We start from the raw sequence: 24,460 nt of genomic DNA, 5'->3' as shown, positions 1-24,460 counted from the left end.
CAGCCATTTCCAACCCAATATTGTGAACATTACATAATAATTTTTATGTTTCCTTCCATTTCTCTTTGCATTACATATATGTACAAATCACACTGTTTCATGTATTCCTAATAACTGCAAACTACTGCTCAACTTATAGAAGTGTGGGTCTATGTTTTCCTTAACGTCACATATCTGTCCTTACGTACATTGTCAGAGCATAGCTTCCATGCAAATTAGAAGTGTGAGTGATTTCTTCACAAGGCCTGGGATGAAGAAGTAAGCGGCTGCTTCCCACATTGAGTGCCCCCGGGCTGGTTGGCATAAGAGAGTAAGAAAGAAGCCACCGTAGCTTGAGGCCGCCGCACACTTCCCTGGGAGCAGGGCTAGAGAAGGGACACTGCAGAAGGACAAACCTCCCTGCTCTGGGAAGCAAGAGAACCAGCCTCCTTTCTGGCAGCCGCTCTGTGCCAAGAGCACTGCTTAGCCATTTCTCCATTTTCTCTTTATTCTTCTAATAGCACGAACAGTGCCTCCAGGGGATCTTTCCACACTTCTGCAGGTTCCAGTTTGCCCCTCCCGCTACTTTCTCTTGCCAGGGGTCACCAGGGAGCCCTGCCTTCCTTTCTCCCTCCCCCACTCTCTCCTGAAATCCACCTGCCTTGCTAAAGGCTTGCTGAAGGCCTCCATTCCGCTGAGGCATCCTTTCTGTGCACTTGGAATAAGCAATTATTTCTCCTATCACTGCCCTTAATACTCCCGGAGAGTCAGCAGATCAGGTTTGCTGACGGGTATCACCCCACCCAGAAATGATGGACTGCCTCCTTCAGTCCTGTTAATAATCAAAAGGCATTTTCTTTCCTCCCCCATTACAGCTATAGTCAGCCCAGTGCGGGAGCACTTCCTGGGCAAGGTCAGCGGGGGCGGCTGGATCATTGAATCCCCAAGGAGCCAAAGGAGGGCACGTGGCAACACCGGCGGAAACTGGACACCTGATTACCCTAGTTGTACCAGGCTGCCCTCTCTTGTGGGACATTTTATTTGACTGCTCTGCTTAACCTCCTTTGAGTGAATAATTTCAGATTCAAGGAGAGGAGTTTAAGAAATAGAAATACAATTCTCTTGGTTTCTTTTTCTGTTCTTTCTTGGTTTTTTTACTAGCCCAGTGGAGCTGATTTAATCCCACTGTCTTAAAGGTCATTCATTCACCATGTTCTGAGTCTGGGTTACGAAAGAAAATTGGACACACACAGGTTAGAAGGGCGCTCTGGTTTTCAGAAGTGTGTGGAGCAAGGTGTGGGGACTTCAGCAGTCTACCCGTATAAAAGAGGTCAGCAGTGTGATGTGAGCTACTTAAAGAACAAGAGCATACCTCTAGCTGCTGGGAAAATTCTGGATACCAGATCACAGGAAATGGTGATCTCCTCTTGTCCTTGCTGGTCAACTCAGACCAGGTCTCGTGGTGTCTCATTCTCAAGTTCCACATTAGAATGAGACACTCAGTGTTATCCAGAGGCAAATGACCGAGGTGGCGACGAGGGTACTGCTCCCAATTCAACCCACCATGGCTGCTGGTCCACTTTCTGGGAAAGGAAACTCTCCCGTGCCTCTAAGTCCTGCGTCGCACGTCTCCAAGAAGAGAGTCTGTGACGGCACCAGGGTGCGACTTCTGCCGTAAGCAGTGAGCCGTCCTTTGTCATCTGAGGCGTTCAAGCGGGGTCACTAGACATGACGTAGTCAGGAGGCCTGTACCAGACCAGGGTCTCACTAAATGACCTTAAAGGACTCTTCCAGCCCTTAGATGCTCTGTGTTGTTTGGGGGCCTCGAGGTGCTCTGCCCAGACCAGAGACACTAGCCAGGTATGGTGAGTTACATTAAATGCAAATTTAAGAGGTTAAGATTAGGAACATTTCAAGTATGTAGCTCCAAAAGCCAGAAGCCAAGCTCCCTGCCATTGAGATCATTCTGACTCACAGACACCCGATTGAACAGGGCAGAACTGCCCCTGTGAGTTTCGGAGACTTTACCTCTTTATGGGAGTACAGAGCCCCACCTTTCTTCTGCACCTGTAACTACTGACCACCATTTTGGACAGTGAGGATATAGAACATTTTCATGATCCCGAAAAGTTGAGGGCTCATTGCCGGCCCACACCATCCCAGTCCTTGACGATTAGAGAATCATTTCTCTCTGTGGTGATCCTGATGCCTCGAGGCGAGACCACTCATAGAGTAGCCCCTCCCTCTTCCCTGTTATTGTCCATTCAACAGAACTCTATGTTAAGATGCAGCCTGGAGACCAGCCCCTTCATAAACTACTAGGGTGAGCTTGGCCAACTTGCTTTACTTCCCTGGACTTATTTCCTCCTCTGCAGAATGGTCCCTTCCAGCTCAAACAGTCTAACCAATAAAATACTATGTATGGCCTGGTCTTTCCAGCTTGGTAACTTTCCCAAGCAAGTAGCAGTTGGTGCCAAGCACGGCCTTTATTTCACTGCCCAGGTTAGTGTGGATTGGTGGAAAAGATCCAAGAACTTGAAGCCATACCTGGATTTGTCTTTTAGTTCAGCTATTATTATGACTTTGGCCAGTATTTGACATCACTGAGCCTGAATTTTTCATCTGGAAAAAGGAAATAATTTTACCTGCCTTACAGGTAACAGCAGAGAGCCCTGGTAGCATAGTGGTTAAGTGTTGGGCTACTAACATCAGGGTCAACAGTTCAAAACTACTAAGCACTCTTCAGGAGAAAGATAGGGCTTTCTACTCCCGCAAAGAGTTACAGTCTCGAAAACCCACAGGGCAGTTCTGCCCTGTCCTATAGGGAGCTGCTGTGAGTTGGCCTCAACTCAATGGCAGTGAGTTTGGTTTGAAGGGGGTGGGGGATGTTTGCAAGTAATGAGTACTCAAGGAATGCCCCTCCATGTTAAAGATTACAGTGAGAACGTCACCCTTAAGGTAAACAATTACATGAGGAGAGAAGGAAGGCCAGTAATCATTTCCCATCTCTGTGCTGCAGGGTGGACAGCGAGCAATGAGTCCAAGTCTGACTGAGATCCAAGCAACATATGCACAGTGTAGAGGTGCCAGTGTCCTTATCAGGGGTTGCAGTTCAGGGAGGAGACTGCGAGTCGAGGGCCCTGATTGAAGAAGATCACTCCCAATAGGCCACCGCTTCCGATAACTGGCCCATGCACATCTCTCCTTTCTGCGAGCTGTTGGTCAGACAACATGATCCTTAGACTTGGTATCCTTGACAATTTGGTGGACTTTGAAAAGGAAGTTATTAGATACCTGAATCTATCACCAGGCTGTTTTTTACATGTTTTAACACATATCTTGCCTATTCTGTGCCAGATATACTTACGGTATTAGGAGATAGTCTTCAACTCCATATTTCCCTCTAGCTTGTTCTCCACATGAGCTCCTGGAGGAGTTCAAATCTACTCATCCACTATATTATAAATCTCACTGCAATGCAGAGAGCATTCACTGAGCTCCTGTCGTATATAAGGTTGAAAGGCTAGATGCCACCACGGAGAGGTTGGAAGAGCCTGCAGTGACCACCACAATGCTCAGAATAACATGGCAAGTGTGCCCTCACAGATGGTTCTGATGGGAGACAGGGTCTGAGAGTCATCTGTAGAAGCCAAGGACAGAGCAGTCGTTTTAGCCTGGGCCTTCCGGAGGAGTTGGCGTTCAGACTTGGACTTGGAGCAAGTGCAGGGGTTCCCCTGGGATGGTAAGCACACAGCAAGAACAAAGACATGCACATAGAAGCCTTCAGCACACATTCAGAAAACTGACCACGTTTCTGCTTACACTGAAGCACAGAGGCCATGAAGGGGTTGGGATGAGACCATGGGTCGGAGCTCAGAAGGTCTTGAGTGCTCAGGTCCAGGGTTTGGACTTCCATCACAAGGCTTTAGGGAACCATTTGTGTTTTTGGTTTTTGGGGTCTTTTGTGTGGTTTTTATGTTTGTTTGTTTGTTTGTTTGTTTGTTTGTTTGTTTGTTTGTTTTAGCAGGGAAGTAGCATATTCAGCAGTCCTTGGAAATGTGTTACCATTAGGTTTTGCCCCTGATAGAAAAGTATCATGTATCAAGTAGCTAGGGAGGGAAATAAGAGGAATGGAGCCTCTAGGCCTTTCTGCATTGGAGGGCTTACAAGCAGACACCTGTCGTGTCTGTGGGTGAGGCTGCAGCTACAGACACAGGGAGATGATCCTCAGAATCAAAGCTGCTGTTTCCAGGAGCCGCCTGGCTCCTTTCTTCTCTGCCTGCTTCTGGGGGTGGGACCAGAGGTCCCTGGGAGGCTTTGTTCCTAGAAGGCCCTGGCAGCTCCAGAGTCTGTTCTGTGCTACCATTCTTCTGGTCTCTGTGGAATGACTGTCCCCCAGGGACCAGTCTGCGCTGGGGAGTTGTGCTCACTGAGAGAGCAGAGTGTTCTAACAGATTGGGGGAAATCTGTAGCCTGATATTCTGAAATGATTGGTGGGTGTGTGCCTGTCTCCTCTGCTAGACTAATAGTCCTACATGTTGAGGACTGTGTTCTATTCATTTCTACACCTCCCGTGTCAAGCATAAGGCTTGATTACATGGCAGTTCCATCAGATCCTAGTTTATTGAACACTCACTGAATGCCAAGCCTAAGCACCTTGCATTAATTTATGCATTCTTCCTACAGCTCTATTAGCTCCCAAACTATATAAAGTGACTTCAAAAAGTTTGTGGAAGACTCCATTATCTTTTCATCCCATTTCTCCACGAACATTTTGAAGCCCCTTCATGTATCTGTTATTCAAGTGACTTGCCCTGAGAGCACACAGCGAGTAAGTGGTCAGGATTCAGATCCACTTCTCGAAAGCCCTTGCTCACAACCCCTTTCCATTCCAGAATAGCTGCTCAATTTCAGTAGCATAATTGAGGACGTCCTTGGAATAGCCTGTCTCAGAGCACAGCTATCTACTATTCTAGCACGTTATCTTTGGGACCCACAGGATGAGGGGTGGAGAGGACAGGGTGCTGCTGGTGCGTGAAGCCAGAGAAGAAACGAGAAGGACAGAAGATGCAGAGAAGGCAGGTGTGAGCTCAGTAGAAAGGGGGCTTTCCCAGCCATGGTTCAGCATGCTTCCTGAGGTCATCAGTGAGCTCCCTGTCCTTGCAATGGCCAACTGTCATGGAGCCTGCCCTCAACTCTTGAAGCCACCTCCAGCACTGGCTTCACCAGTGTCACCTCTGTCACCTTTATCACCATTTAGTTGAACCTAGCTGTAGAAATGGGCAGCTTTGTTAATAGAATGCCTCGATTATAAAAACGTCCATTTAGTTAGTGACCATTATTTTGGGGGACTGGAAAGGGATCCCAAAGAACCCCCTCTGTTTTCCATGCCCAAGGTCTAAACCAGAAGCAGAGGTCAGATCAAAGAACAAAGTGGGTAGAATCCATAGGTCGCCTTTATTACTAGATTGCCTACGTGGCCACAGGAACAGCTGAATGCTGACCTATCCACAGTGACAGGCTTCCACGACCTGTCACAGGTGCTATAACCCGTTAGGCCTCCCCACAGGAAAGCAGAACCCACCCCGGAGAACTTGGGACCTAGACCTGAGCGAGTACTCCCTATGGGCACCGGGCTCCCAACTGAGAAGAGGCGGCATTAGCCCAGTTCCTCTACTGAACCGTCCATTGGTGCATTCACTCCATCTCCCCTGGAGTAGAGTCGAGAGAGGCTGGTGGCGTTATGCTGGCTCTCCCTCCACGTGGAAGGAAACTCCAGGAACGAGAAGAGAATCAAGAATCCCATTCCCAGACTCCACTCTGTATTACATGTTTGTTTGCTCACCTCCCTCTGCTTCAAGGAGAGGCACGCCTAGCACCCAGCCCAGGTCCTGGCACAGGGTAAATGTTCATGGAGGGAAGGAATGAACAAGTTCTTGTTTTCGATGGCTAGTGTTTCCCTAAAGGATCACCTACCCACACACGAGAGGGCGCCATGTTTTCCACGTCCTCTCCCTTTGCTGTACCGAGGTGGGCCAGAGAAGCAAAGGGTGCTGTGTTGCAGAAGATTTAGGACTTTGTTCCCCCTAGGCCATGCTGCTCTCTTTGCCCTGCCCAGGTCAAGGCCTGGCTGGAGCAGCAGCAGGAAGCCCCATACCATGCAGAAGAGCACAGAGGGTCTGGGAAGTAGCCCTCAAGCCCAGTCCTGCTGCCTTCCCTCCACTGGAGGGCTTCCCTCATCTGTAACGAACACTACTTCCTCACCCTCCTTGGGGAGAATTGCTGAGGGCAGTATGGGAAAGCCACTTGGGAAAGTGGGAAGGACATCATGAGTGGGAAAAGATGACCCAGAGCCCACCAGGTTGGCAGATGAGGACAGTGCCTCTACAGGTACACGGCAGGCCTTGCTTTCTTGTTCGGTCAGACGCGAAAGGCCCTGAGGGAGCCCTATAGGTGTGGTGCTTATGTGCTGGGCTGCTACCCAAAAGGCAGCACTCTGAAACCACCAACTGCTCCCTGGGAGAAAGAGGGAGCTTTTTTATTCTTGTAAAGAGTCACAATCTCAGGGACTCACGGGGGCAGTTCTACCTTGCCCTCCAGGGTCCCTGTGAGTCAGAATCAGTGAGTTTAGTTTTAGAAGGATGGCTGGAGTCTACTAGTTACTAAAACATAAACTCAGCCCACTGCCAGTGAGTTGATTCCTTCTTAGAGTGACCCTATGGGGCCGAGTAGATCTGCCTCGGGGTTCTGAGACTGTTACTCTTCATGGGAACAGACAGCCTCACCTTTCTCCCATGGAGTAGCCGGTGGTTTCGAGATGCTAACCTTGTTATTAGCAACCCAGCGTGTAACACACTATGCCACCAGCGCTCTCTACTATTTATTGAGTCACTACTAAATTCCAAGTAGACACTAGGCGCATTAAATATAGTCTCTCAGATTTTTGCAGTACATCACCCAATGGGATTGACCCCTTTGTACCAGTGAAGAGACGGAGGTCTGTTGAGATCAACTCCATTGCTCAGCTAGTGAATCCTAAAGCCAACTCAGAAGCAGGGCGGTGCTTTTCTTGGACTATAGCATTTGCAGCGCTGTCCAGAGGCTGAAAACCAGCAGGAATGGAGGAGAGGAGCATCAGAACTTTTGTTGAGACCATGCGTAGAGGAGTTGGCCACTCATGGCCACCCACCTTTGGCCCACCTTTTCCTGATGGGACAGCAGTGGTCTCTCAGCTCTTGGCTCTTTCAGAGCTCCAGAAGACGCTCAGCCCCGACCTAGAAATGCCAACCTAATCTTCAGAGATTCTGGATGAGTGAATTGAGCAGGGTCCTTACTGTCTCAGGCAAGAGCAGGGGGGGTGGGGTCGAGGGACTAAAAAATACTATTTCCAGTATCCAAAGCCTCAACTGGAGGGGCAAAATCTCAGTGAGATTAACATTTCAGCAATGTCCGGCCCTCTGAAGGGGCCGAACGCAGAGATGTTTTTAGAAGAATTTTTAGGAGGACGGGTTTCTGGACAGGAGATGAGGAGTCTTCACGTTCCAAAGAGGGGAGAAAAGCTAAGCTTGTAGCTTGGTAGAGAATGAGGAGGTTTCTGTTCATTGTGGGATTCGTCCCTGTTCTGTGGCTGGGGTCTGTCTCCCGCCGGTTGCAGTCATTCTCCCTGCCTAATATTCTGCTTCTGTCTGAACCATCTTTTGAGGAAATGGTTCTAGCTGTCTCCTTTTCCTGAGCAGGACCTAAACCCCTCTGTTCTCCACATCTGGCTCCCAAGAAGGAATGAGAATCAAGGACATTACTATCCTTTAGTCATTGATTGTGTACCAGGAACGGTCTGAGAGCACAGATACCTGATATTCTAAGTTGCACGTATCAGTGAGGCCTGCAGGACACAGGCTGGGCTGGACAGAAAGACTGTGCCTTTTGTACTAAGCTCGTGGCCTTTATCTCGTGTGTTCTTTAAAACACCTTTTCAAAGGTTGCCTTTGAGGCCATTAAAGCTGGTGGTAACTCCAGCTGTTGCAGAGGAGAGCTGTTCTCCAAAGGGTTTTTCAAGGCTGTGATCTTTCAGAACCAGATCAGTAGGACTTTCTCCTGAATTGCTTCTGGAAGGGCTCAACCTGCCAACCCCTTGGCTGGTGGTCAAGGGTTTGACTGTTAGCACCACCTGCAAAGGAGAGCTAGTGTCAGCCACCACTCCCTGGCCCCTCCACCCGCCTTCACGCCTGCTTCATCACGAGTGCTGGCTCTGTATCCTTCGTGGCCCATTTTATCCCTGCTTAGTTTCTCCCTGCTCTGTGTTCCAGTTGCACCTATATATAGCCCTGGCAACACTATATCCCGCTCATCGTGGGTTCTCAGAAAATGTTTGCTGAGAGAAGACCTCTAGATGGTCTCCATTCAGGCCTTCTGACCCTAGACACTGGGAAACGGGAAACTTAGGTCGTAGCTTATCAGGGAAACCCAGCTATGATTCTGGGTATTTGACACTCGGTGCCCTCCCCCAACTCCCCAAATGGAGGAATCCAAGTTGCAGTTAACCTCAACCAGCCGTGGCTGGCAGCGTCGGTCATCTTACACTGGGGGTGTTCATTCACATTTCCACTAGGTGTGTGTTGAGCACCCGTCAGGGCTTGAGCTACGTGCTGGGATGTATGGACCTCACGACCTCAAGAATATCAACAGACAGCTGGGGAGATGGTGAGCCAAGGTCTGAAAGGGTTAAGTATTGAGGGTTAGTTCAGATAGCACACCTTTGGAGAAGAGACGAGATCAAAGGAGCCTATCCAGAGGAGGTGGTTCTGCACTGAAACCTGTGGGGAGGTGGGGTTGGTGTAGGAAACATTGCCCCCTGGGCAAAGGCATAGAGGTGAGAATGCATGCTTGGGGGCGTACAGAGGTCACTGAGATGACTTGTCAGTAATTGTCAGGCATTAGACAAGGGTGATCCTAATCACCAAGGACTTGCCACTACAGCATTTCCATTTCCCTTTCCTTGTCACTCCCCCCACCTATCTGAAAAATCCTTCTGCTGGCTCATACCTTCCTGGTCATAGGGGCAGGAGAAGTCTCTGTGGCGCAAAGCCCTCTCTGAGCGATTGCCTTGGGTTCTTGGTCCGTCCCTCCCTCTCCCCTTTCTTTTGCTTAAAGTCATTTCCAATATTGCCCTTCCATCTCCCCAATTCTTCCACACCCCAAATCCACACCTCCACAGAGAGGTCCTTCTGTCTCTCACCCGTGTGCTGAGAAGTAGTCTGAGGATGCTTCCCAGGCAGCCCCTGGGTTTCTAGAAGTAGGCACTGCAACTGGATGCCTCCCGCCACCAGCAGGAGGGGCCAGTGAGGCAGATCAGTCACTCACATCACTTCATCTGTTGAGTCAACAGCTATTGTTAGGTCTGGAGCCCATAAAGGGACCTGGCTTCTCTGTCACTGAGAGGGAGTGATGGCATGGGCCAGGGATCTGTGCTCCTTCCCCTTCAGTTGTCTCTGCTAAACCTTCTGCTCAAGCTGTTCTCTCTCCTTAGCACCTCAGGAGTACGGTGCGCTTTGCTGGGCGAGGTTTAGTTCTTAATGCCAACGGTCCATTTTGGCGTGTGTAATTCCTCTCCCGCCAATTGTCTGCCAATGTGCCTTCCCGTAGTGGTTTGCATGTCTCTGTGATGGAAGCTATGCCACTGGTATTTTAAATACCAGACGGGTCCCCCATGGTGGACAGATTGCAGCAGAAGCATCGGATTGAGACAGACTGGGAAGAAAGGCCTGTTGATGTCCTTCTAAAGATGAGCCAATAAAACCACGATAGGTCCCAACGGAATACTGACTGCTAGAGGTAGTGCTGGAAAATCAGCCCTGCTGTCGAAAGGCTCGCGAAAGACACCGTGTCTGCAACAATGGGTACTAAAAATGACAACCAGCATGCAGATGGTGCGGGACAGCGTCATTCTGTCATGCTCAAGGTCACCATGAGTCGGAGCCGACTGGACAGCCACTACCTACAAGGCCTTTTGCCCACACACGTGCACAAGCTCACCTCTACAGCCTTTGTGTGTGGCGAGCTGGCTGGATAGATTAAACAGAACTCTCAACTGGAAAACGTGAGCCTTCCAGGCCCCGTGCTGCCCAGCGATATTAGATGTGCTCCAAAATGCCTGTTTTTATCATCTATTCTGAGCCATAACCACCCCAGAAATAGCTTTAGCAGGAAAGTGCTTTTGTTAGACGAGCTGTAAATTATATTTCAAATGTCTGATGTTGTTTTCTTAAAAAAATAAATAAGTAAATGAAAGTCTAAAATTAATGACTGCTGGGGCTTGCTTTGCTTATGTGTACTGCTACAGATTTGGCTTCTTGCAGATGGAATTTCAGATCTGTTTACACTTCTGTGTTAGCTTTTTTTGGGTGGGGGGGAGCAGTGGCGAGATCTGGGAGGACAAATTTACAAAGTCAAACTCATCGGAGCCGTCAGTGAGGCTCTCTGTCCTTTTCTCTCCCACTGCGCTCTCCCTCCATCCCTTCTGCTGGGCCCCTCTTGTTGACGGGTTTTATCTGCTCTGCCTGGAAGTTAGAAGGTCCTTACAGCTGTGGTGACAAGGTCGCTGATGCAGTTTCACAGGCAGCTGTTCATCCAGCCCCTTTTCGCCAGCGCTTTGTCATTCAGCGAGAGCAAACCTGGTGGGAACAGATGGGAACAGCAAAGAGGATGGCACATAAGAAAACCTCGCGGAGAACCTGATCACTTTTATGTGTTCAAGAAGATGGGGGTGGGGGAGGGGAGGGTAAAAGAGAAATGGGCAGAATGGAGTTTCTTGGGTTTCTTTCTGGGTGTTGTGGGGTGTTTTTTTTTGGGGGGGGGGTTGTGGTTTATCCAAAGATTATTATGTGTTGGCTACAGTAGATCATCTATACACCCACACCCAGGAGGTAAATCTTCAGAACTGCGTGCGTGGGTTGCTCTGCATTTAACAGCTGCCATACAGTAGCTATTTTGTTCAGCACTTAGAGACCCTTATCTGTGCATTTGTTTTACGTTATCGTCAACTCTCCTTTTGTTCCTCTATTGCTGTTCTCCTGGCTCTCAGGTCTATGACAAGAGTAGCTAGAAATCTGGACTGCTGAGTTCTTTAAACTGACACCAGGAGGTGTAAATGGAGACAGGAGCTGCCTTCTGGGTTACTGACTCGTGTGATTCTGCGGGTGATTGCCTGCAATGGCTTCACTGCTCTTGCCTTTGCCTAGGTCTCGTATGCCCGTCCCAGCTCTGCCTCAATCAGGGATGCGAACCTCTATGTTAGCGGCCTTCCCAAAACCATGACCCAGAAGGAACTGGAGCAGCTGTTTTCGCAATACGGCCGTATCATCACCTCACGAATCCTGGTTGACCAAGTCACAGGTTAAGTATCTCTCTCCCTGCATTTTGGTGTGGCCAGTAAGGTGACCTGTTACCCATAGGTGCAGAGGGGTGGTAGTCAGTTAAGATGAGAGGTTTAGGTCATGAGTGAATGCTTTTTTTTACCGGGGGCAGTGGGGGGGAGGGAAGTCTCCTTGCAGTCACCTACTCGGATTTAAAATGGACTACCTGTGTAGGTTGCCAATTCTCCATCTTTGGAATTGCTCTAGCAGCAACTGAGCTACTGGAACTGGTTACAAAGATGACATTAGGAGTGGGACGGTATGACCTTCAAAGTCACTCCCTCAACCAACGGAAACCAAGTAACATTAGAGAACATGTCTGTATAGTCGTGGTCCAAATCATAGCCTTAGCGAGTTAAAGGAACCTCAAATCCCCTCGTTTCCCGAGTGAGGAAGCAGAAGTCCAGCGTGGGGGAATAGCTAGTTAGTAGCACTGCTGAGATAAGAGCCCAGAGTCTGGCAATGTGATCACCGCAGTGCTGTAGGACAGAGCAGAACTGCCCCCTCGGGTTCCCTAGGGTGTAAGTCTTGATGGAAGCCGACTGCCTCAGCTGTCCTTTGCCGATTAACGGGTGGGTTCAGGCTGCTGACCTTTTGGTTAGCAGCCTAGTGCTTAACCCTCTGGGCCGCCAGACCTCCTGGCCCTGACAAACGGTATCAATAATAAAGAATGGCAACCACCACCTCGCAGTGAGAAACAGAAGTCCCCTGGAGTTGCTTTTTTAATGACAAGGCATTTTCACTTACCTCACATTTGATCTCATCGTAAAACTCACCCCCAGATTGTGGCTCAACACCTCGTCATTGGATTCATGTAACAAATGCTCCCGTGAGGCTGCTCTGTGTGGACACTGCACAGGGTGCCCAGCCCAGAGATGAATGTGGAAAGCCCCCTACTTCACGGGACTCCAGAGCAGGGGCCTGTCCAGAGCAGCTCAGGAGAGTGTGTGAAATGCCAAGTGTGCGGACCTGCCATGCCCAGTGCAGGCTGTTGGAGAGGGTAGTGATGCCTGGGCATGGTTTAGAGACTTATCTGGCAAAAAGGAGTGGTAGAGCATTCCAGAAAGAAAAAACAGTAGAGGCTATGGTCTAGAGGAAGAGTACAGACTGTCTAAGGAATGGCAGGTGGTTCAGGGTGGCTCAACAGGAGGCTCAACAGGGCCTTTAAGCCAGATCATGATGGCCTTTGAATGCTGTATCACCATTGCTGGCCCTAATCCGGAGGCAGTGTAGATCCATGGAAGGCGTTTTTTATAGGTTTTGTTTGTTGTGCTATTTAGGGAGAGAGAGAGAGAGTAAGGAATAGGTGTCCCACAAAAGCTACAAAACACAAAAGGTATCAAAAAGGATAGCAAAAATTCTGTTAAAGTGTGTAATATAGTTAGCTTTGTTCTTTCCATGGATTATCTAGTTGATTAACCAATGTGCTCCAGTGTGTCCTCATACCTGACAGGTGCCATAAGGTATGGAGATGAGGGCTAAGCAGAGCAGAGGTGGGCAGCTGGAGGGGGCAGATGGGAGCAATTCCTGTAAGTGCCCGTCGGAAACAGGCAGCCGGGCTTTGCTGGGTGAGGGGGATTTGGAGAGCCTGCCTTTGCTCTGGCCCTGAAGGTGAGCTGACACCTCACAGAATGCCCCTGGAGCACAGCCCACCTCTTCCCAGAGATATTGACTGGCTTCTTCACTCTCTGAATCTCTTTCTCTCCCCCAGGAGTGTCCAGAGGGGTGGGCTTCATCCGCTTTGATAAAAGGATCGAGGCAGAAGAAGCTATCAAAGGGCTGAACGGCCAGAAGCCCAGCGGTGCTACGGAACCGATCACTGTGAAATTTGCCAACAACCCCAGCCAGAAGTCCAGCCAGGCCCTGCTATCCCAGCTCTACCAGTCCCCCAACCGGCGCTATCCTGGCCCGCTCCACCACCAGGCCCAGAGGTTCAGGTAGGTCTGCCCCCAGGGAAAGGAGCCCTGAGAATGGGGTCCAGGCCCAGGCAAGGACCAAAATAAGGACCTCCACCTTTGCGGGGAATCACTGCAAAATTCCCTTCTGAGCTTCAGTTTCACTCGCGTAAAATGGCCTGCTTGAACCAGATGTTCTTTAAAGCCCCCTTCCAACTCACCCTGTGACTGTGTGCTTAAAACAATTGCTGTTTTTAACCAATGAGAAGATTCTGTTTCATTAAGAGTTAATCGCAGATAGCGACCACATTCAGCAACACAGACTTTAAGCTGGCCCAGGGCCTTTCAATGAAGGCCCAGAAGCAGGAAGAGAGACGCATAGGCCTACAGACAGATCCCTGCCAGAGGAAGCCCTTTCGTTGCCCTTTCTCCTCAGCAGGTGGATCCTGTAAAGAGGAGAGGAGATGCTCTCTTTGGGTGCCCCGATCTCTGCCTGTTAATGGTATTAGACACTGGGAAAAGAAGAAGGGAGATTTTATCCCAACCTTATTAGTGATTCCTGCTTCCAGCACCCAACCCCCCTGAAAGCTCTTAGTGCAGTGTGGACTGTTTCTAAGCACTGGCTTCCCTTGGTGACGGCCCAAAGTCCTGGAACAGCCTCCGTTGTGCAAGGACCTTTTGGACCTCTCCATACTGTATTCTATGATCCTCATTGTATTCCCCCCATGCGGCAGCCTCCCTTTAATGAATGAGGTTTGTTTTTTGTTTTCTCTCTCACTGTCAGATAGCACATGAGGAGGTAGCAGGCCCTTCGGTCTGGCCACAAGAAAAGACCAGCCTCTTTACGGCCTCTCATTCCCCCCTGTGAATCGGAAATGGTTAATGATTTCATGAAGAATCCAAGTCATCTAATTTTTATTTTGTGTGAGAGCACATGCAGTATTTATGTAAAAAGCCTCTCCAGCAGGCTTCGGATGGTGGAAACTATGGTTACTACTGCCCCATGGTGTGAATAGCTTGTCCCCAAGTAAGGTCTTGAACGTGAGGAAGATTATAGCATAATGGCAGTGTGCCAAGAGGTGCTTTCAGGTTGTAAATATTAAGCTAATTTAAATTTGAAAATATATATGTATGTATATATTAACCCCAAAATAGAAAGATAGAGAAGCAAGCAAGAAAGGTGTGTGTGGTAGGAAGATTTAGTGAATGGAGCTAGGCAGAGAGGAAAGGCTCGCCCTGGTGCACATGGTGTGAGGGTGCATTGTTCATCCAGAGCAGAGACCTTTATTCGCAAATTTAATTACCCTCCAAGGTGAATAATCTGAGAACTCCCCGTTCCTTTTTTAAACAATTGCACACGCAATAGAAGATAAAGTCCACACAGGTCTCTGAGAGGTGGGGGTGGGGCTATCGAGACCTTGAGAGGACAGGCGATTCGTTAGACACTTTCGTGAAAGCCCAGCGCTGCCCTGCCCGTGAGTTACTTACGGTGGGAGGCAGGAACGGGGGACTGCTGGCGGATAAACTCGTGAGCACTGGGGAAAGTTGTTGAGCTTTTCTTCTTTGAAAATGGAGCATTCTTATTAATAGTTCCATTGAGCGATCTTGCCATCTGTGAGGCATTAACCCAGAGACCCTCCTTCTCTTTGCAGGCTGGACAATTTGCTTAATATGGCCTATGGCGTAAAGAGGTAATTAAAACTCCACAGATTGCCAGATGTCCGTGTTGGCACAGACTGGGGCTAGAATTTTTTTTTTTTAATTCACTAACTTTACTTTTTTTTTCTTTCTTTCTTTTTTTTCCTTATAAAAAGTCTTCCTTTTTCTTCCACCAGCATGTCAAATTCTTCATTTTCATTTCGGACCTCAGTTGGTTTGATTTCGTTCAGGGCACACAAAGTGGGTTTGTGTGTTTCACGTTTTCTTTCATTTGCAGGTGGGCTTCTCTATGGTTCAGGTGCCACAGCTACCAAGCCCTGGCTAAGCAGCTCCTTGGAGGGCGCCCTTCGCGGGGAGTCTGACCCTGGGCGCGCTGAGTTTGCAAACTTGCACTAACTGTGCCAGGATTCCAGGAAGAGGGCAGATCCCGCAAATCAAAATTAGAACATTTTGCTAATTGTGGTTGACAATCTTAAGATTGTCAGTGGAAAAATTATATTTTGGACTACCAGCCCTGGCCAAAGCATGCATTAAAACGTGGCTGACTTTACCTCCGGCTCCCACCCATCTCAAAGCACATTTCCCGAGAATCCTCGGAAGGAAGTGTAACTGTGTGCACCTCAACCGGAGGCTTCTTTTGTTACAGGTTTTAACGGTTACTGTAAATCCTCCCCTTGGTTATTATATATGTATGTGTGTTTTAAACTGGCTGTTTCTTCCATTTTTAAAATGCCTTTTTTGTGGGGTAGGAGCTCAAATCGATCAAGGCTTTGGGGAGGCGGGGCTCTCTGAACGCAGCCTCACAAGGCTCCAGGCGCAGGCTGGAAGCTGAATCACGGGAAGTTGGGTGTGTTATGTCACTGTGTCCAAGAGATTCCCATATGGGCTTTTGATAAGCTCCACTGAACTGCTAGGGATGTAGCGTCTTCATCATCTTGCTCAGTAGAGCTGCACGCTTTAATTCCCCTTCCTGCCGTCAAGGGAAAGAGATGTGGTCCTTGATAGTCAGCGTCACACTCCCTATAGTAGGCTGTTCTTTTCACCACTCGGCCACGCATGGTAAGTGCCCCTGACCCTAGAAGCTGGTGCCCAGTGGAGGAAGACATTTGGCTGCAGACTTCAGGAGGAGGGCACCAGTTCTTCCAGCCTCTGGAGTCTCACTGCTAGCACACTGAGAATAACTGTGAATTATCTCCACGTGGCTGGCACACTGCTTGTCTGGACCCAGGCATTTGGCATCCTTCCTCGCTTAGTCTCGTACCCCTGTCCTTCCCAACTTCATTGCTGGGAAAGGCATGCTGTTGCCTCCTCCAGCCCCACACATAGTACACATCACTGGTTGGTGGCAGCATTCTTCTCTCCCTCCAGGACCCAGATTTGGATCCAGAATCTTTCTCCTAAGTGCTCCAGACACTCATTACCAACTCGAGCTGATGCTCTGGAAACCTCTTTGCTGGCCCTGACTCTGACCTTATAGTAAAGATTTCCCTATAAGTTGAATGAGTCCCATTCACCCAGGTGGCGGAGAAAAGATTGAGAAGATAGTGTTCAGAAATAATGCCGACAGCAATTAGACAATGGAGTTGCCCTTCTAAGAATATGTCCCAGGCTGGTTTTATTTTCTTTGTTTTTAAGAAATAGAGAGGATGAGCTTGGTGAATAATAGCAAAAACCATGTTTATTGACTTATGATGTTTGTTGCTGAGCACACCTTCAGCATTCATTTGATTACTGGCATTGCAGTGAGAGACAGAACAATTCTTTAAAACAGGACTTTCCATTCTCCCAGAGTATCTTCCTGTCCCTGGGTCACGGCTTACCCTGTGCTCGTGCCCAGATTTTCCTTCTCCTCCCACTTCCCCAGACCACCACCCCCAAAGGTGAAAAAAAAACAAAAAACCTTACAATGAAAAGCAAACTCATAGTCAATGAATAGGGTCAAGATTTCTATGTAAGTTCAGTAGGGAATAAAATGTTAACAGATTTGTCTGCTGTAGGTACTGGGAGCTAATTATTTCATCGATGCATCCGGCACAGATTACACATGGACTTAATTTTATCAGATACCGGCACAGATTGCACATGGACTTAATTTTATCAGATACCGAGTAGAATCTGAAGGGCTGATTTTCTTTTCAAGATTACACAGAAACTGAGGAAGGTTCCAGACCTAATACAAAAATAGTCATAATTGGGAAAATGGTGGATTTCTGGTTTGCTGATGTACAGTAATTCAAGATACATAAAATGTGCAAACCACTTGAAATCGTACTCCTGTGCAACTTGGAAATGAATCGCAGCTAAGAGCGCATCAAGGGTGATTCGCCTGCCTGTAGTACTATTGTTAGGATTGGGGACTGAGGAAACCTCTTTAAAATGAAAGTGAGAACTTGCGGCAACTATTAACAAGATATGTCTGTCCATTCTCACAGATCTCTGTCCTTCATAACACTTAGAGAGCTGGGACAACCAGAAGTTGTCAACTGCAAAGATGGTGGACTTGATCACGTGTAGGCCCATCCCCTAATCTGCCTGGAAATGTCAAATTCCCAAGCGTTGGGATCCAACAAACTGATTCACTTGTTGAACGGATCCATTTTTACTGAGCATTTTCTATGTGTCCCTGTGTCTGAGCGATCCCCATAGGTCCACCACTAACTAAATAGAGCAAGAAAACCCTAACCAAACTCACTGCCATCCAGTGAGTCCCGACTCATCCGTGACTCTTAAGGTCAGGTAGAACTGCCCCTGTGAGTTTCTAAGACGATTAACCATTTACGAGCATAGAAAGCCCCATCTTTCTCCCACATGTAACTATTACATAGATTGCCTTCCCCCAAGAGCTTACTGTGTATGGTGAGGGACGGGCAGGATACTCCATTGAGCCTATCCTGTGCCAGAACTATGCCAGATCCTTTCTCCAGTATCCCTGAGAGTCTCCGTGGGAATTAGCCTAGGTTTTCCTGTTGGCATGCAGGCGCCTCGGCCAGCCTAGCCATTCTCAACAACAACAAAAATGTCCCAGCATTCGTGTTTATATTTTGCTTTTGAAACCCTGCAGACTCTCCTGCAAACACTCACTCAGCCCTCTGCCCTGTGTCTGTGTCTGTGCATCTGTGTGTTATCCATGGTCAGACTGATGTCTGGACCAGCCCCCCCTTCTGCTTGTCCCCCCAGGTTCTCCCCAATCACCATTGACGGCATGACGAGCCTTGTGGGAATGAATATCCCTGGTCACACGGGAACGGGCTGGTGCATCTTTGTCTACAATCTGTCCCCTGACTCCGATGAGAGTGTCCTCTGGCAACTCTTCGGTCCCTTTGGCGCAGTGAACAACGTCAAGGTCATCCGTGACTTCAACACCAACAAGTGCAAGGGATTCGGCTTCGTCACCATGACCAACTATGACGAGGCAGCCATGGCCATCGCCAGCCTCAACGGGTACCGCCTGGGAGACAGAGTGTTGCAAGTTTCCTTTAAAACCAACAAAGCCCACAAATCCTGAATTTCCCATCCTTACTTATTAAAATATATATATAAATATATACGAACAAACCACATGCGTGCGCACACACATACACAAAAGAGAGAGAAACAAACTTTTCATGGCTTATATTCAACCATGGACTTTATAAGCCAGTGTTGCCTAAGTATTAAAACATTGGATCATCCTGAGATGTACCAGGAACGGATTTTATAATGCTTAGAAAAAAAAGAGAAGAAAAAATACAAAAAAAAAAAAATACCTTTGATGCATTGAATGTTCTTTCATAGCTGTCGTTGTTGAATATAATATACATAGATAGCGACGTGCAGGGATTTTTACCCAGCCAGCTAACTTTACTACCTTCCTTGAAGGTGGGTCTTTTTAAGATGACCATTCGCTCATTTGAAGAAGAAAAACAAAAATCACAAAAAAATAAAACAATTTTTACAAAGTAATGGGATTCAAAGAAAGAAAAGATTTTTCTTTTTTGTCAAAATGTCGATCCAATCAGATTGGTTTTAAAAAGCCCCACACAAATTAAAGAGGAATAATAAAAATTGCAAAAATGGAAAAAAAAACTTTTGCAAATTTTTTTATTTTTCCTTTTTTCTTTTATATCATGTGAACTTAAACAGTCTTCTGTTAGGGGATGGGGGCCCGGGGGGATACCTGATGACATTAACAATTTAATAACAGTAACATTGTTGCCAAAGAGGTGGTCTCTTTGCTGAAAATGGGTTTCAAGAAAAATCTATTTTTATAAAATATAAAGAATTTTTACAAGAGAATCTGGATTTGAGAAAAAAATATTTTGACTGGCTAATTTAGGGGAAATTGACAACTTTGTTGCGTTCATACTGCACTGGTAACTTTTTAGAGATCAAGATGTGTGTTTTAAACTGGATTCGTAGACTGTTTTTTGAAGGATGGGCTATAAACAGATGAGCTTCATATCTTTTCATAGCATGTAATAATTAAACAAAATAATTATTAATTACTAGGGGAAAGGAGTGTCCGTTCTGCCCAGGGTACCACAGTTCCCCACAGTCAAAACCCAAAAGCAAGGAGATGCGTTGAAAGACAGTTTTTCTTTAAGTCATCAGTATGGGATGTCAACAGAACAAAAATTTAAGAGAGATTACTTTTCCTTTTGATCTATAACTTCCTTAGTTTGAGCAGTAGGTGCTATGAAATTATTTACATATCTTAGTATCATAGTTAAATGTAATGTGTTTAGGAGAGGAAGCAAAAGATACATTTGCTTTAAATTCATTAAGGAATTTTCCAATTCACTTTGTAGCCCATGCTGATAGAATTGGGCTGTGTTGGTACATTTAAAACACTGTTTATGTTGCTTGAAACACTTATTTATTTATCGCCGATGTGATGATGCCTATGGCCGAGATCAAATATAGCTAGATTGGCTAGACTACTTATTTGTTTACTTAAACTATGGGAAGAAGCATATTATTGTGTCATTCTGTTGTGTGTGTATGTGTATATACAATATAAATATATATATATAAAGTTATTTTTTTCTTTTGGTTAATTTATTATAAGTTGTAACACTTGGCTAGTTTTGTTTGTATATGTCTTAAAATGTTTACTTATGATATTTAAGTGACAGTTAAAGAGGTATCAAGGTAACTTGTGTAGAACTATTGTTTGATATATTGTCATGTTCGTTGTGAATATTTTTTCTTACTGCACAGTAGAAAACTAAAAACAATTGGGTCTTTATTTGTAATTCAGATTGGGGAAAACAAAACAGAGCTAAGGGAACAAAATTACTGAGGGAGCACTCTCCCATGTCCAGTGCACTGATCATTTTAGTATGTTTGTGCTTTGTACGGTTATATATTTAAAACAAAACAAAAAATACAAGGGTTCATGCTCTTCCCTGGGTAATAGAAACAGTTACTCGCTATGCATAATCTAGTTGATAGTTAAATTTGCTATTGCTTTTCTTGTCTTGTTCTATAAAATCTTTTCAATACCAGTTTAGTCTTAATGGTAATAAAACGTTATGGTTATTTATAACTTGTGCTTATTTTGTGCATTTGTTCCCATGCTGAACCCACTAAGTGCATGTAGACGGGACTGTTGCTTTCAGACTGAAGAGGCGACCTTTGTAGACTTTGTCATCATGGTAGACAGAGAGCCAAAACCAAGGCTGCATCATAGACTCCGCCTTTGACCTTTCTTTTACTGCCTTTTTTCCCCCTCTTTTCAGTGTTGAAAAAAATAAACACACACACACAAAGTAGATTTCAGTTCAGAGAACACTCGTTCGTTCTTCAGGGAAACTGTTTTACATCACCTGCTATGAATCAATGCAGTTTGCTAGCAAAGTTTGATGCACTAGCTAAGCATTAGTGGGAAAGGCATGCCAAAATCTCTTCTCTATAATGTGTTCACTCTTTGGGGTGGGGGGAAAAAAGGAAAAAAAAAAATCTTAGGACCAGGCAGTTGTATTCTTCAGTTATAATGAATGACTTCATGTTAATCTTGCTAGTTTAGATGATTTCTGAGGGAAAGTATTGTAAACGTTTTTTTTCATAATCTTGTTGTGTTTGAATTATTTGTACTTTATCTGTCCAGAAAATAAATGACCGTGTGTAGAATGGACTTGACCTTTCCAGATGTTTAAATGTGTTTATTCAAATAAGCTTTCGGTAGCACCTTCAGATTTCCCCCAGTATTTTTCTCGTGAAACATAAACACAATGTAGAGGAGAATTCTGGTTTGCAATTTAGCCCTCACAAAGCAAATTTGCTGGAAAGTGTGTTCCCCCATCAACAAGCAGTATTGGTATCAGCGAATAGCTGTTAGAAATGCAGATTCGCAGGCTGAATGAAAATTAGTATTTAACCAGTTCCTCAGGCAAATTTCTGGTACTTTAAAGTTTGAAGACACGGCTCTGGTTGGTAGCATACCAGGACATTTGGCATTCTGTTTGCCATTGTAATAAGCTGGTATCTGTTCCTCATGTGTAAGTATATTCATTGTGACTTGTTCAGAGGGAAGGGAGTCAGCATTTACAGGGCACCTACTAGGTGTCGGGCAGGCTGGGCAGTGCCCTCTTAATTCTCTCATTTGCTCTCCCAACCACCTGAGAGGAGTAGATCTTGTCCCCGTTTTACCGATAATAAGACTGAGGCTCAATGACATTAAGTCACTCGCCAAGATCACACAGCCAGCACATTTCCAGCTGGGACATGAATCCTAGGCTGACCCTCCTGTGCTGTACGCACCTCAGCGTTGAGATCCCAAGCTTGAGCAACCCTAACAGAACAGCTCGATGGAATTGGAAAGTAATCACTAGGCAAGCAAAGTCACCTTTTTATTGTATTCATTTTGACTTAGAAGAACTTGCAAATATTTGATTTTTTTACCCTTGGATAGAAACCCTACGTAGTCATGTGTAAATAACATGATTTAAGCTTAACCTAGGAGGAAAAGGTCTTAAGGTATCATGGAGCCGTGGTAAGATATGCTTTGAACTTTACAGATGCATTTTGAGTGGTTCCTTGATGCGGCCACTCACTGATCTACTGCTGCCTGTTTCCTTTACATTTTCTCACTAATTGAAAATGCATGCATACCGTATAAAGCATCACCATCCATAAACAGACACGAAGGAAAAATTCCCCATTGAGCCAAGCGAACAAATAGGCAGGTTCTCTCCCATTTCTTACTAGCCTCCCATATTGGTTGGGATAATTAAATTCACGATAAAGAATGGGATTCAATTAGCCAAACTAAATATTAAGCCTCTAAGACAGCCTAAACCTCAACTAGTTGAACTTATAGGTCCTTATTCTGGTTTTATCTCGAAGACATGCACCTATGTTTGGGTTTGTTTTGTTTGTTTGCTTGTTTGTTGTTTTTCATGGGAAAAAATGAGGATTCAGGCCAAAAGGTTGACTCCAAGAATACCAGGTCCTAATGCATGTTGAGAGGATCAAAATATATGGCTCTCAGGCATCAGATGGCTTCCAGCTATGACTACCCCTGCTCCTTAAAAGGATAATCTTTATACACCTTCAAGGAATGGTTACCTTATCTTAGAAAATTGGAGGTTAGAGGTATTTATTCTCCAGCCTCCAGGAAGATCTCAATGTTTTACAAATAGACACAGGTCTTTAAATGGGCCTTTAAAATATCCTACATACACTCTCTCAGCAACACTTCCCAACAAGACACAATGTGTCTGCCTAACATGGAAAAAAATGCCATCTTGTTCCAAGTGCAAGCTTTAAATTACCTTAAGTCTCCGGGCAAATAGTATACAGTTGCTGTAAATGTTTGTGGGAAAGGCGTAACACATCTCAGAAATGCAGAGATTATTACATTCCTTTTAGGTCCTGGGTTCATTATATTTCTGCTCGAACAAAAAATTGCATATCATAGAAAGCTGACTGCATTTATTTAGTGTTATTTCTGTCAAATGTAGAAATAGCAGGAGGAGGATACAAAAAAAAGTCTGTGTCTATAACCTCCCACACCATTGGCACCATCATGAAAACTTGACTTTCATCTATTGCCAGAGCTCAAACACAAATCTAACGCTGACTACAACATGGGTCCTGTTTAAATGTCTTTTATCAAGATCAATCTTTATTTGTCTATTTGTAAATAAGACATTTAAACCCCCACAAAGAACAACTTTTTCCAGTTTAAAGGAACAGCCAATGTTTGTAAGTCTGGGGACTTTAACTTTGTCAAAATTTGGCATCTACTTGCCTTTTGTCATAGATGATTCCATGAACTCCCCATTCTCAGAAACAGTTTGCCCTTAACAAACTGCACATTTGTACTTACAAACACACAACGGCAAATACTTATACAATTGAATAGAAAATGTTTTTGAGTTTTCTTTTCACCTGTGAATTCAAAAATGATAGAATTAGCAGCTGTGAGTGTATGTGTGTGTTCTTTAAGTGATGAATTATTAAAACCCTAATGTGAGGCCCTTCCACCTGTACCATTTCCATAGCCATAACAAGAGCTCGTGGAACATAGCGGTGTAACATCCTTACACCCTTCACTGCTTCTCAGACGAGGATAATCAAAGGAAATGACATTTTATTTCCAAGAGCTAAAAATCAAGCTTTAATATTGTCCAAAAATGACTCGTACCCTTCCTTTATCTTATTAGCTTTTTTGGCATATTAGGTAATAAGATAATTCCTCATGAAACAGTATTTATGTAAGAATCATATTTCTCTGTGTGCAGATCACTTACAGAAGTGTCTGTTAACAGGAGAGAATGATGCATAATCGGCACTTAGATGAAAATAGACCTGCGAACAGGAAAGTGTTCCTGCAATTAAAGGAATAGCATTTCTCCGGTCTCACTTTTTTTTTCTTTCTTTTTTTGTTTGCTTCTACAGCAGACTGAAAACTGGTTTAAATTCCAGGTTAATTAGTAGGCTTTCCTATCCAAGTCCACCTTGCTCTACCAGTGACTCAAATGCCCAGTGAACTCACTTCACTCCACTCCACTCACGAGGCCATGTTCTGTCATTATTCCCAATAAAGCACTTGAAGTTTCAGAAGCTTTCTAGAAAGAGCGCTCTAAGTCTTTCAAGAAGACCAGCACTCTACATGCATTTAATACTTCTGCCAGCTCATTGAGGGATGAGCATTATCCTGATTTTACATTGAGTAAAAAGAACTCAGAGATACGTATCTTGCATATCCATGGAGAAGTCAGGATTCAAACCCAGGTAGGTCCAACCCCAAAGTCCCCAGTTGTATCCCTCTGGCCACAAGCCTGTTCTGCCCTAATGAGGGACAAAACAATTACTGAGTGGTCCACACTTGAATTAAAGGTGGAGGAGGACCCTGTTCATGTAGAGAACAAAAGGAAATTACATTAGCACAACTGTGCCCGGGGCTAACCGCCCTCCCCACATCTTCACAGAAAGAACTATTCTATTAACATTGGTTTACAAGCAAATTGACACAGAAAAACTAAACAGTGATGGTTTTGAAACTGTTGCTGAGCCAGGTTTCAGAATTAA

At 45.7% G+C, this 24,460-nt stretch overlaps 1 protein-coding gene across 4 annotated transcripts in view; it reads left to right on the top strand.

Moving 5' to 3' along the window:
• Nucleotides 1-21,062, top strand: part of ELAVL4 (ELAV like RNA binding protein 4) — a 109,084-nt gene extending 88,022 nt beyond the window's left edge. For 3 of the 4 annotated variants that reach the window (XM_045292149.1, XM_004699440.4, XM_030886110.2), the window contains exons 4-7: nucleotides 11,217-11,370; nucleotides 13,102-13,327; nucleotides 14,938-14,976; nucleotides 18,080-21,062. In XM_045292149.1, coding sequence (XP_045148084.1) covers nucleotides 11,217-11,370; nucleotides 13,102-13,327; nucleotides 14,938-14,976; nucleotides 18,080-18,449 — 789 coding nt within the window. In that variant the 3' untranslated portion in view covers nucleotides 18,450-21,062. The remainder of the gene's footprint in view (nucleotides 1-11,216; nucleotides 11,371-13,101; nucleotides 13,328-14,937; nucleotides 14,977-18,079) is intronic. The other variant, XM_045292150.1, reaches the window with a different exon arrangement.
• Nucleotides 21,063-24,460: the final 3,398 nt, after the last annotated feature.

This window comes from Echinops telfairi, unplaced genomic scaffold, assembly GCF_000313985.2.
Source record: "Echinops telfairi isolate 266 unplaced genomic scaffold, ASM31398v2 ScPeMD7_443;HRSCAF=831, whole genome shotgun sequence".
NCBI classification, from domain to species: Eukaryota; Metazoa; Chordata; class Mammalia; order Afrosoricida; family Tenrecidae; genus Echinops; species Echinops telfairi.
This window is presented reverse-complemented; position numbering and strand designations above follow the sequence as displayed.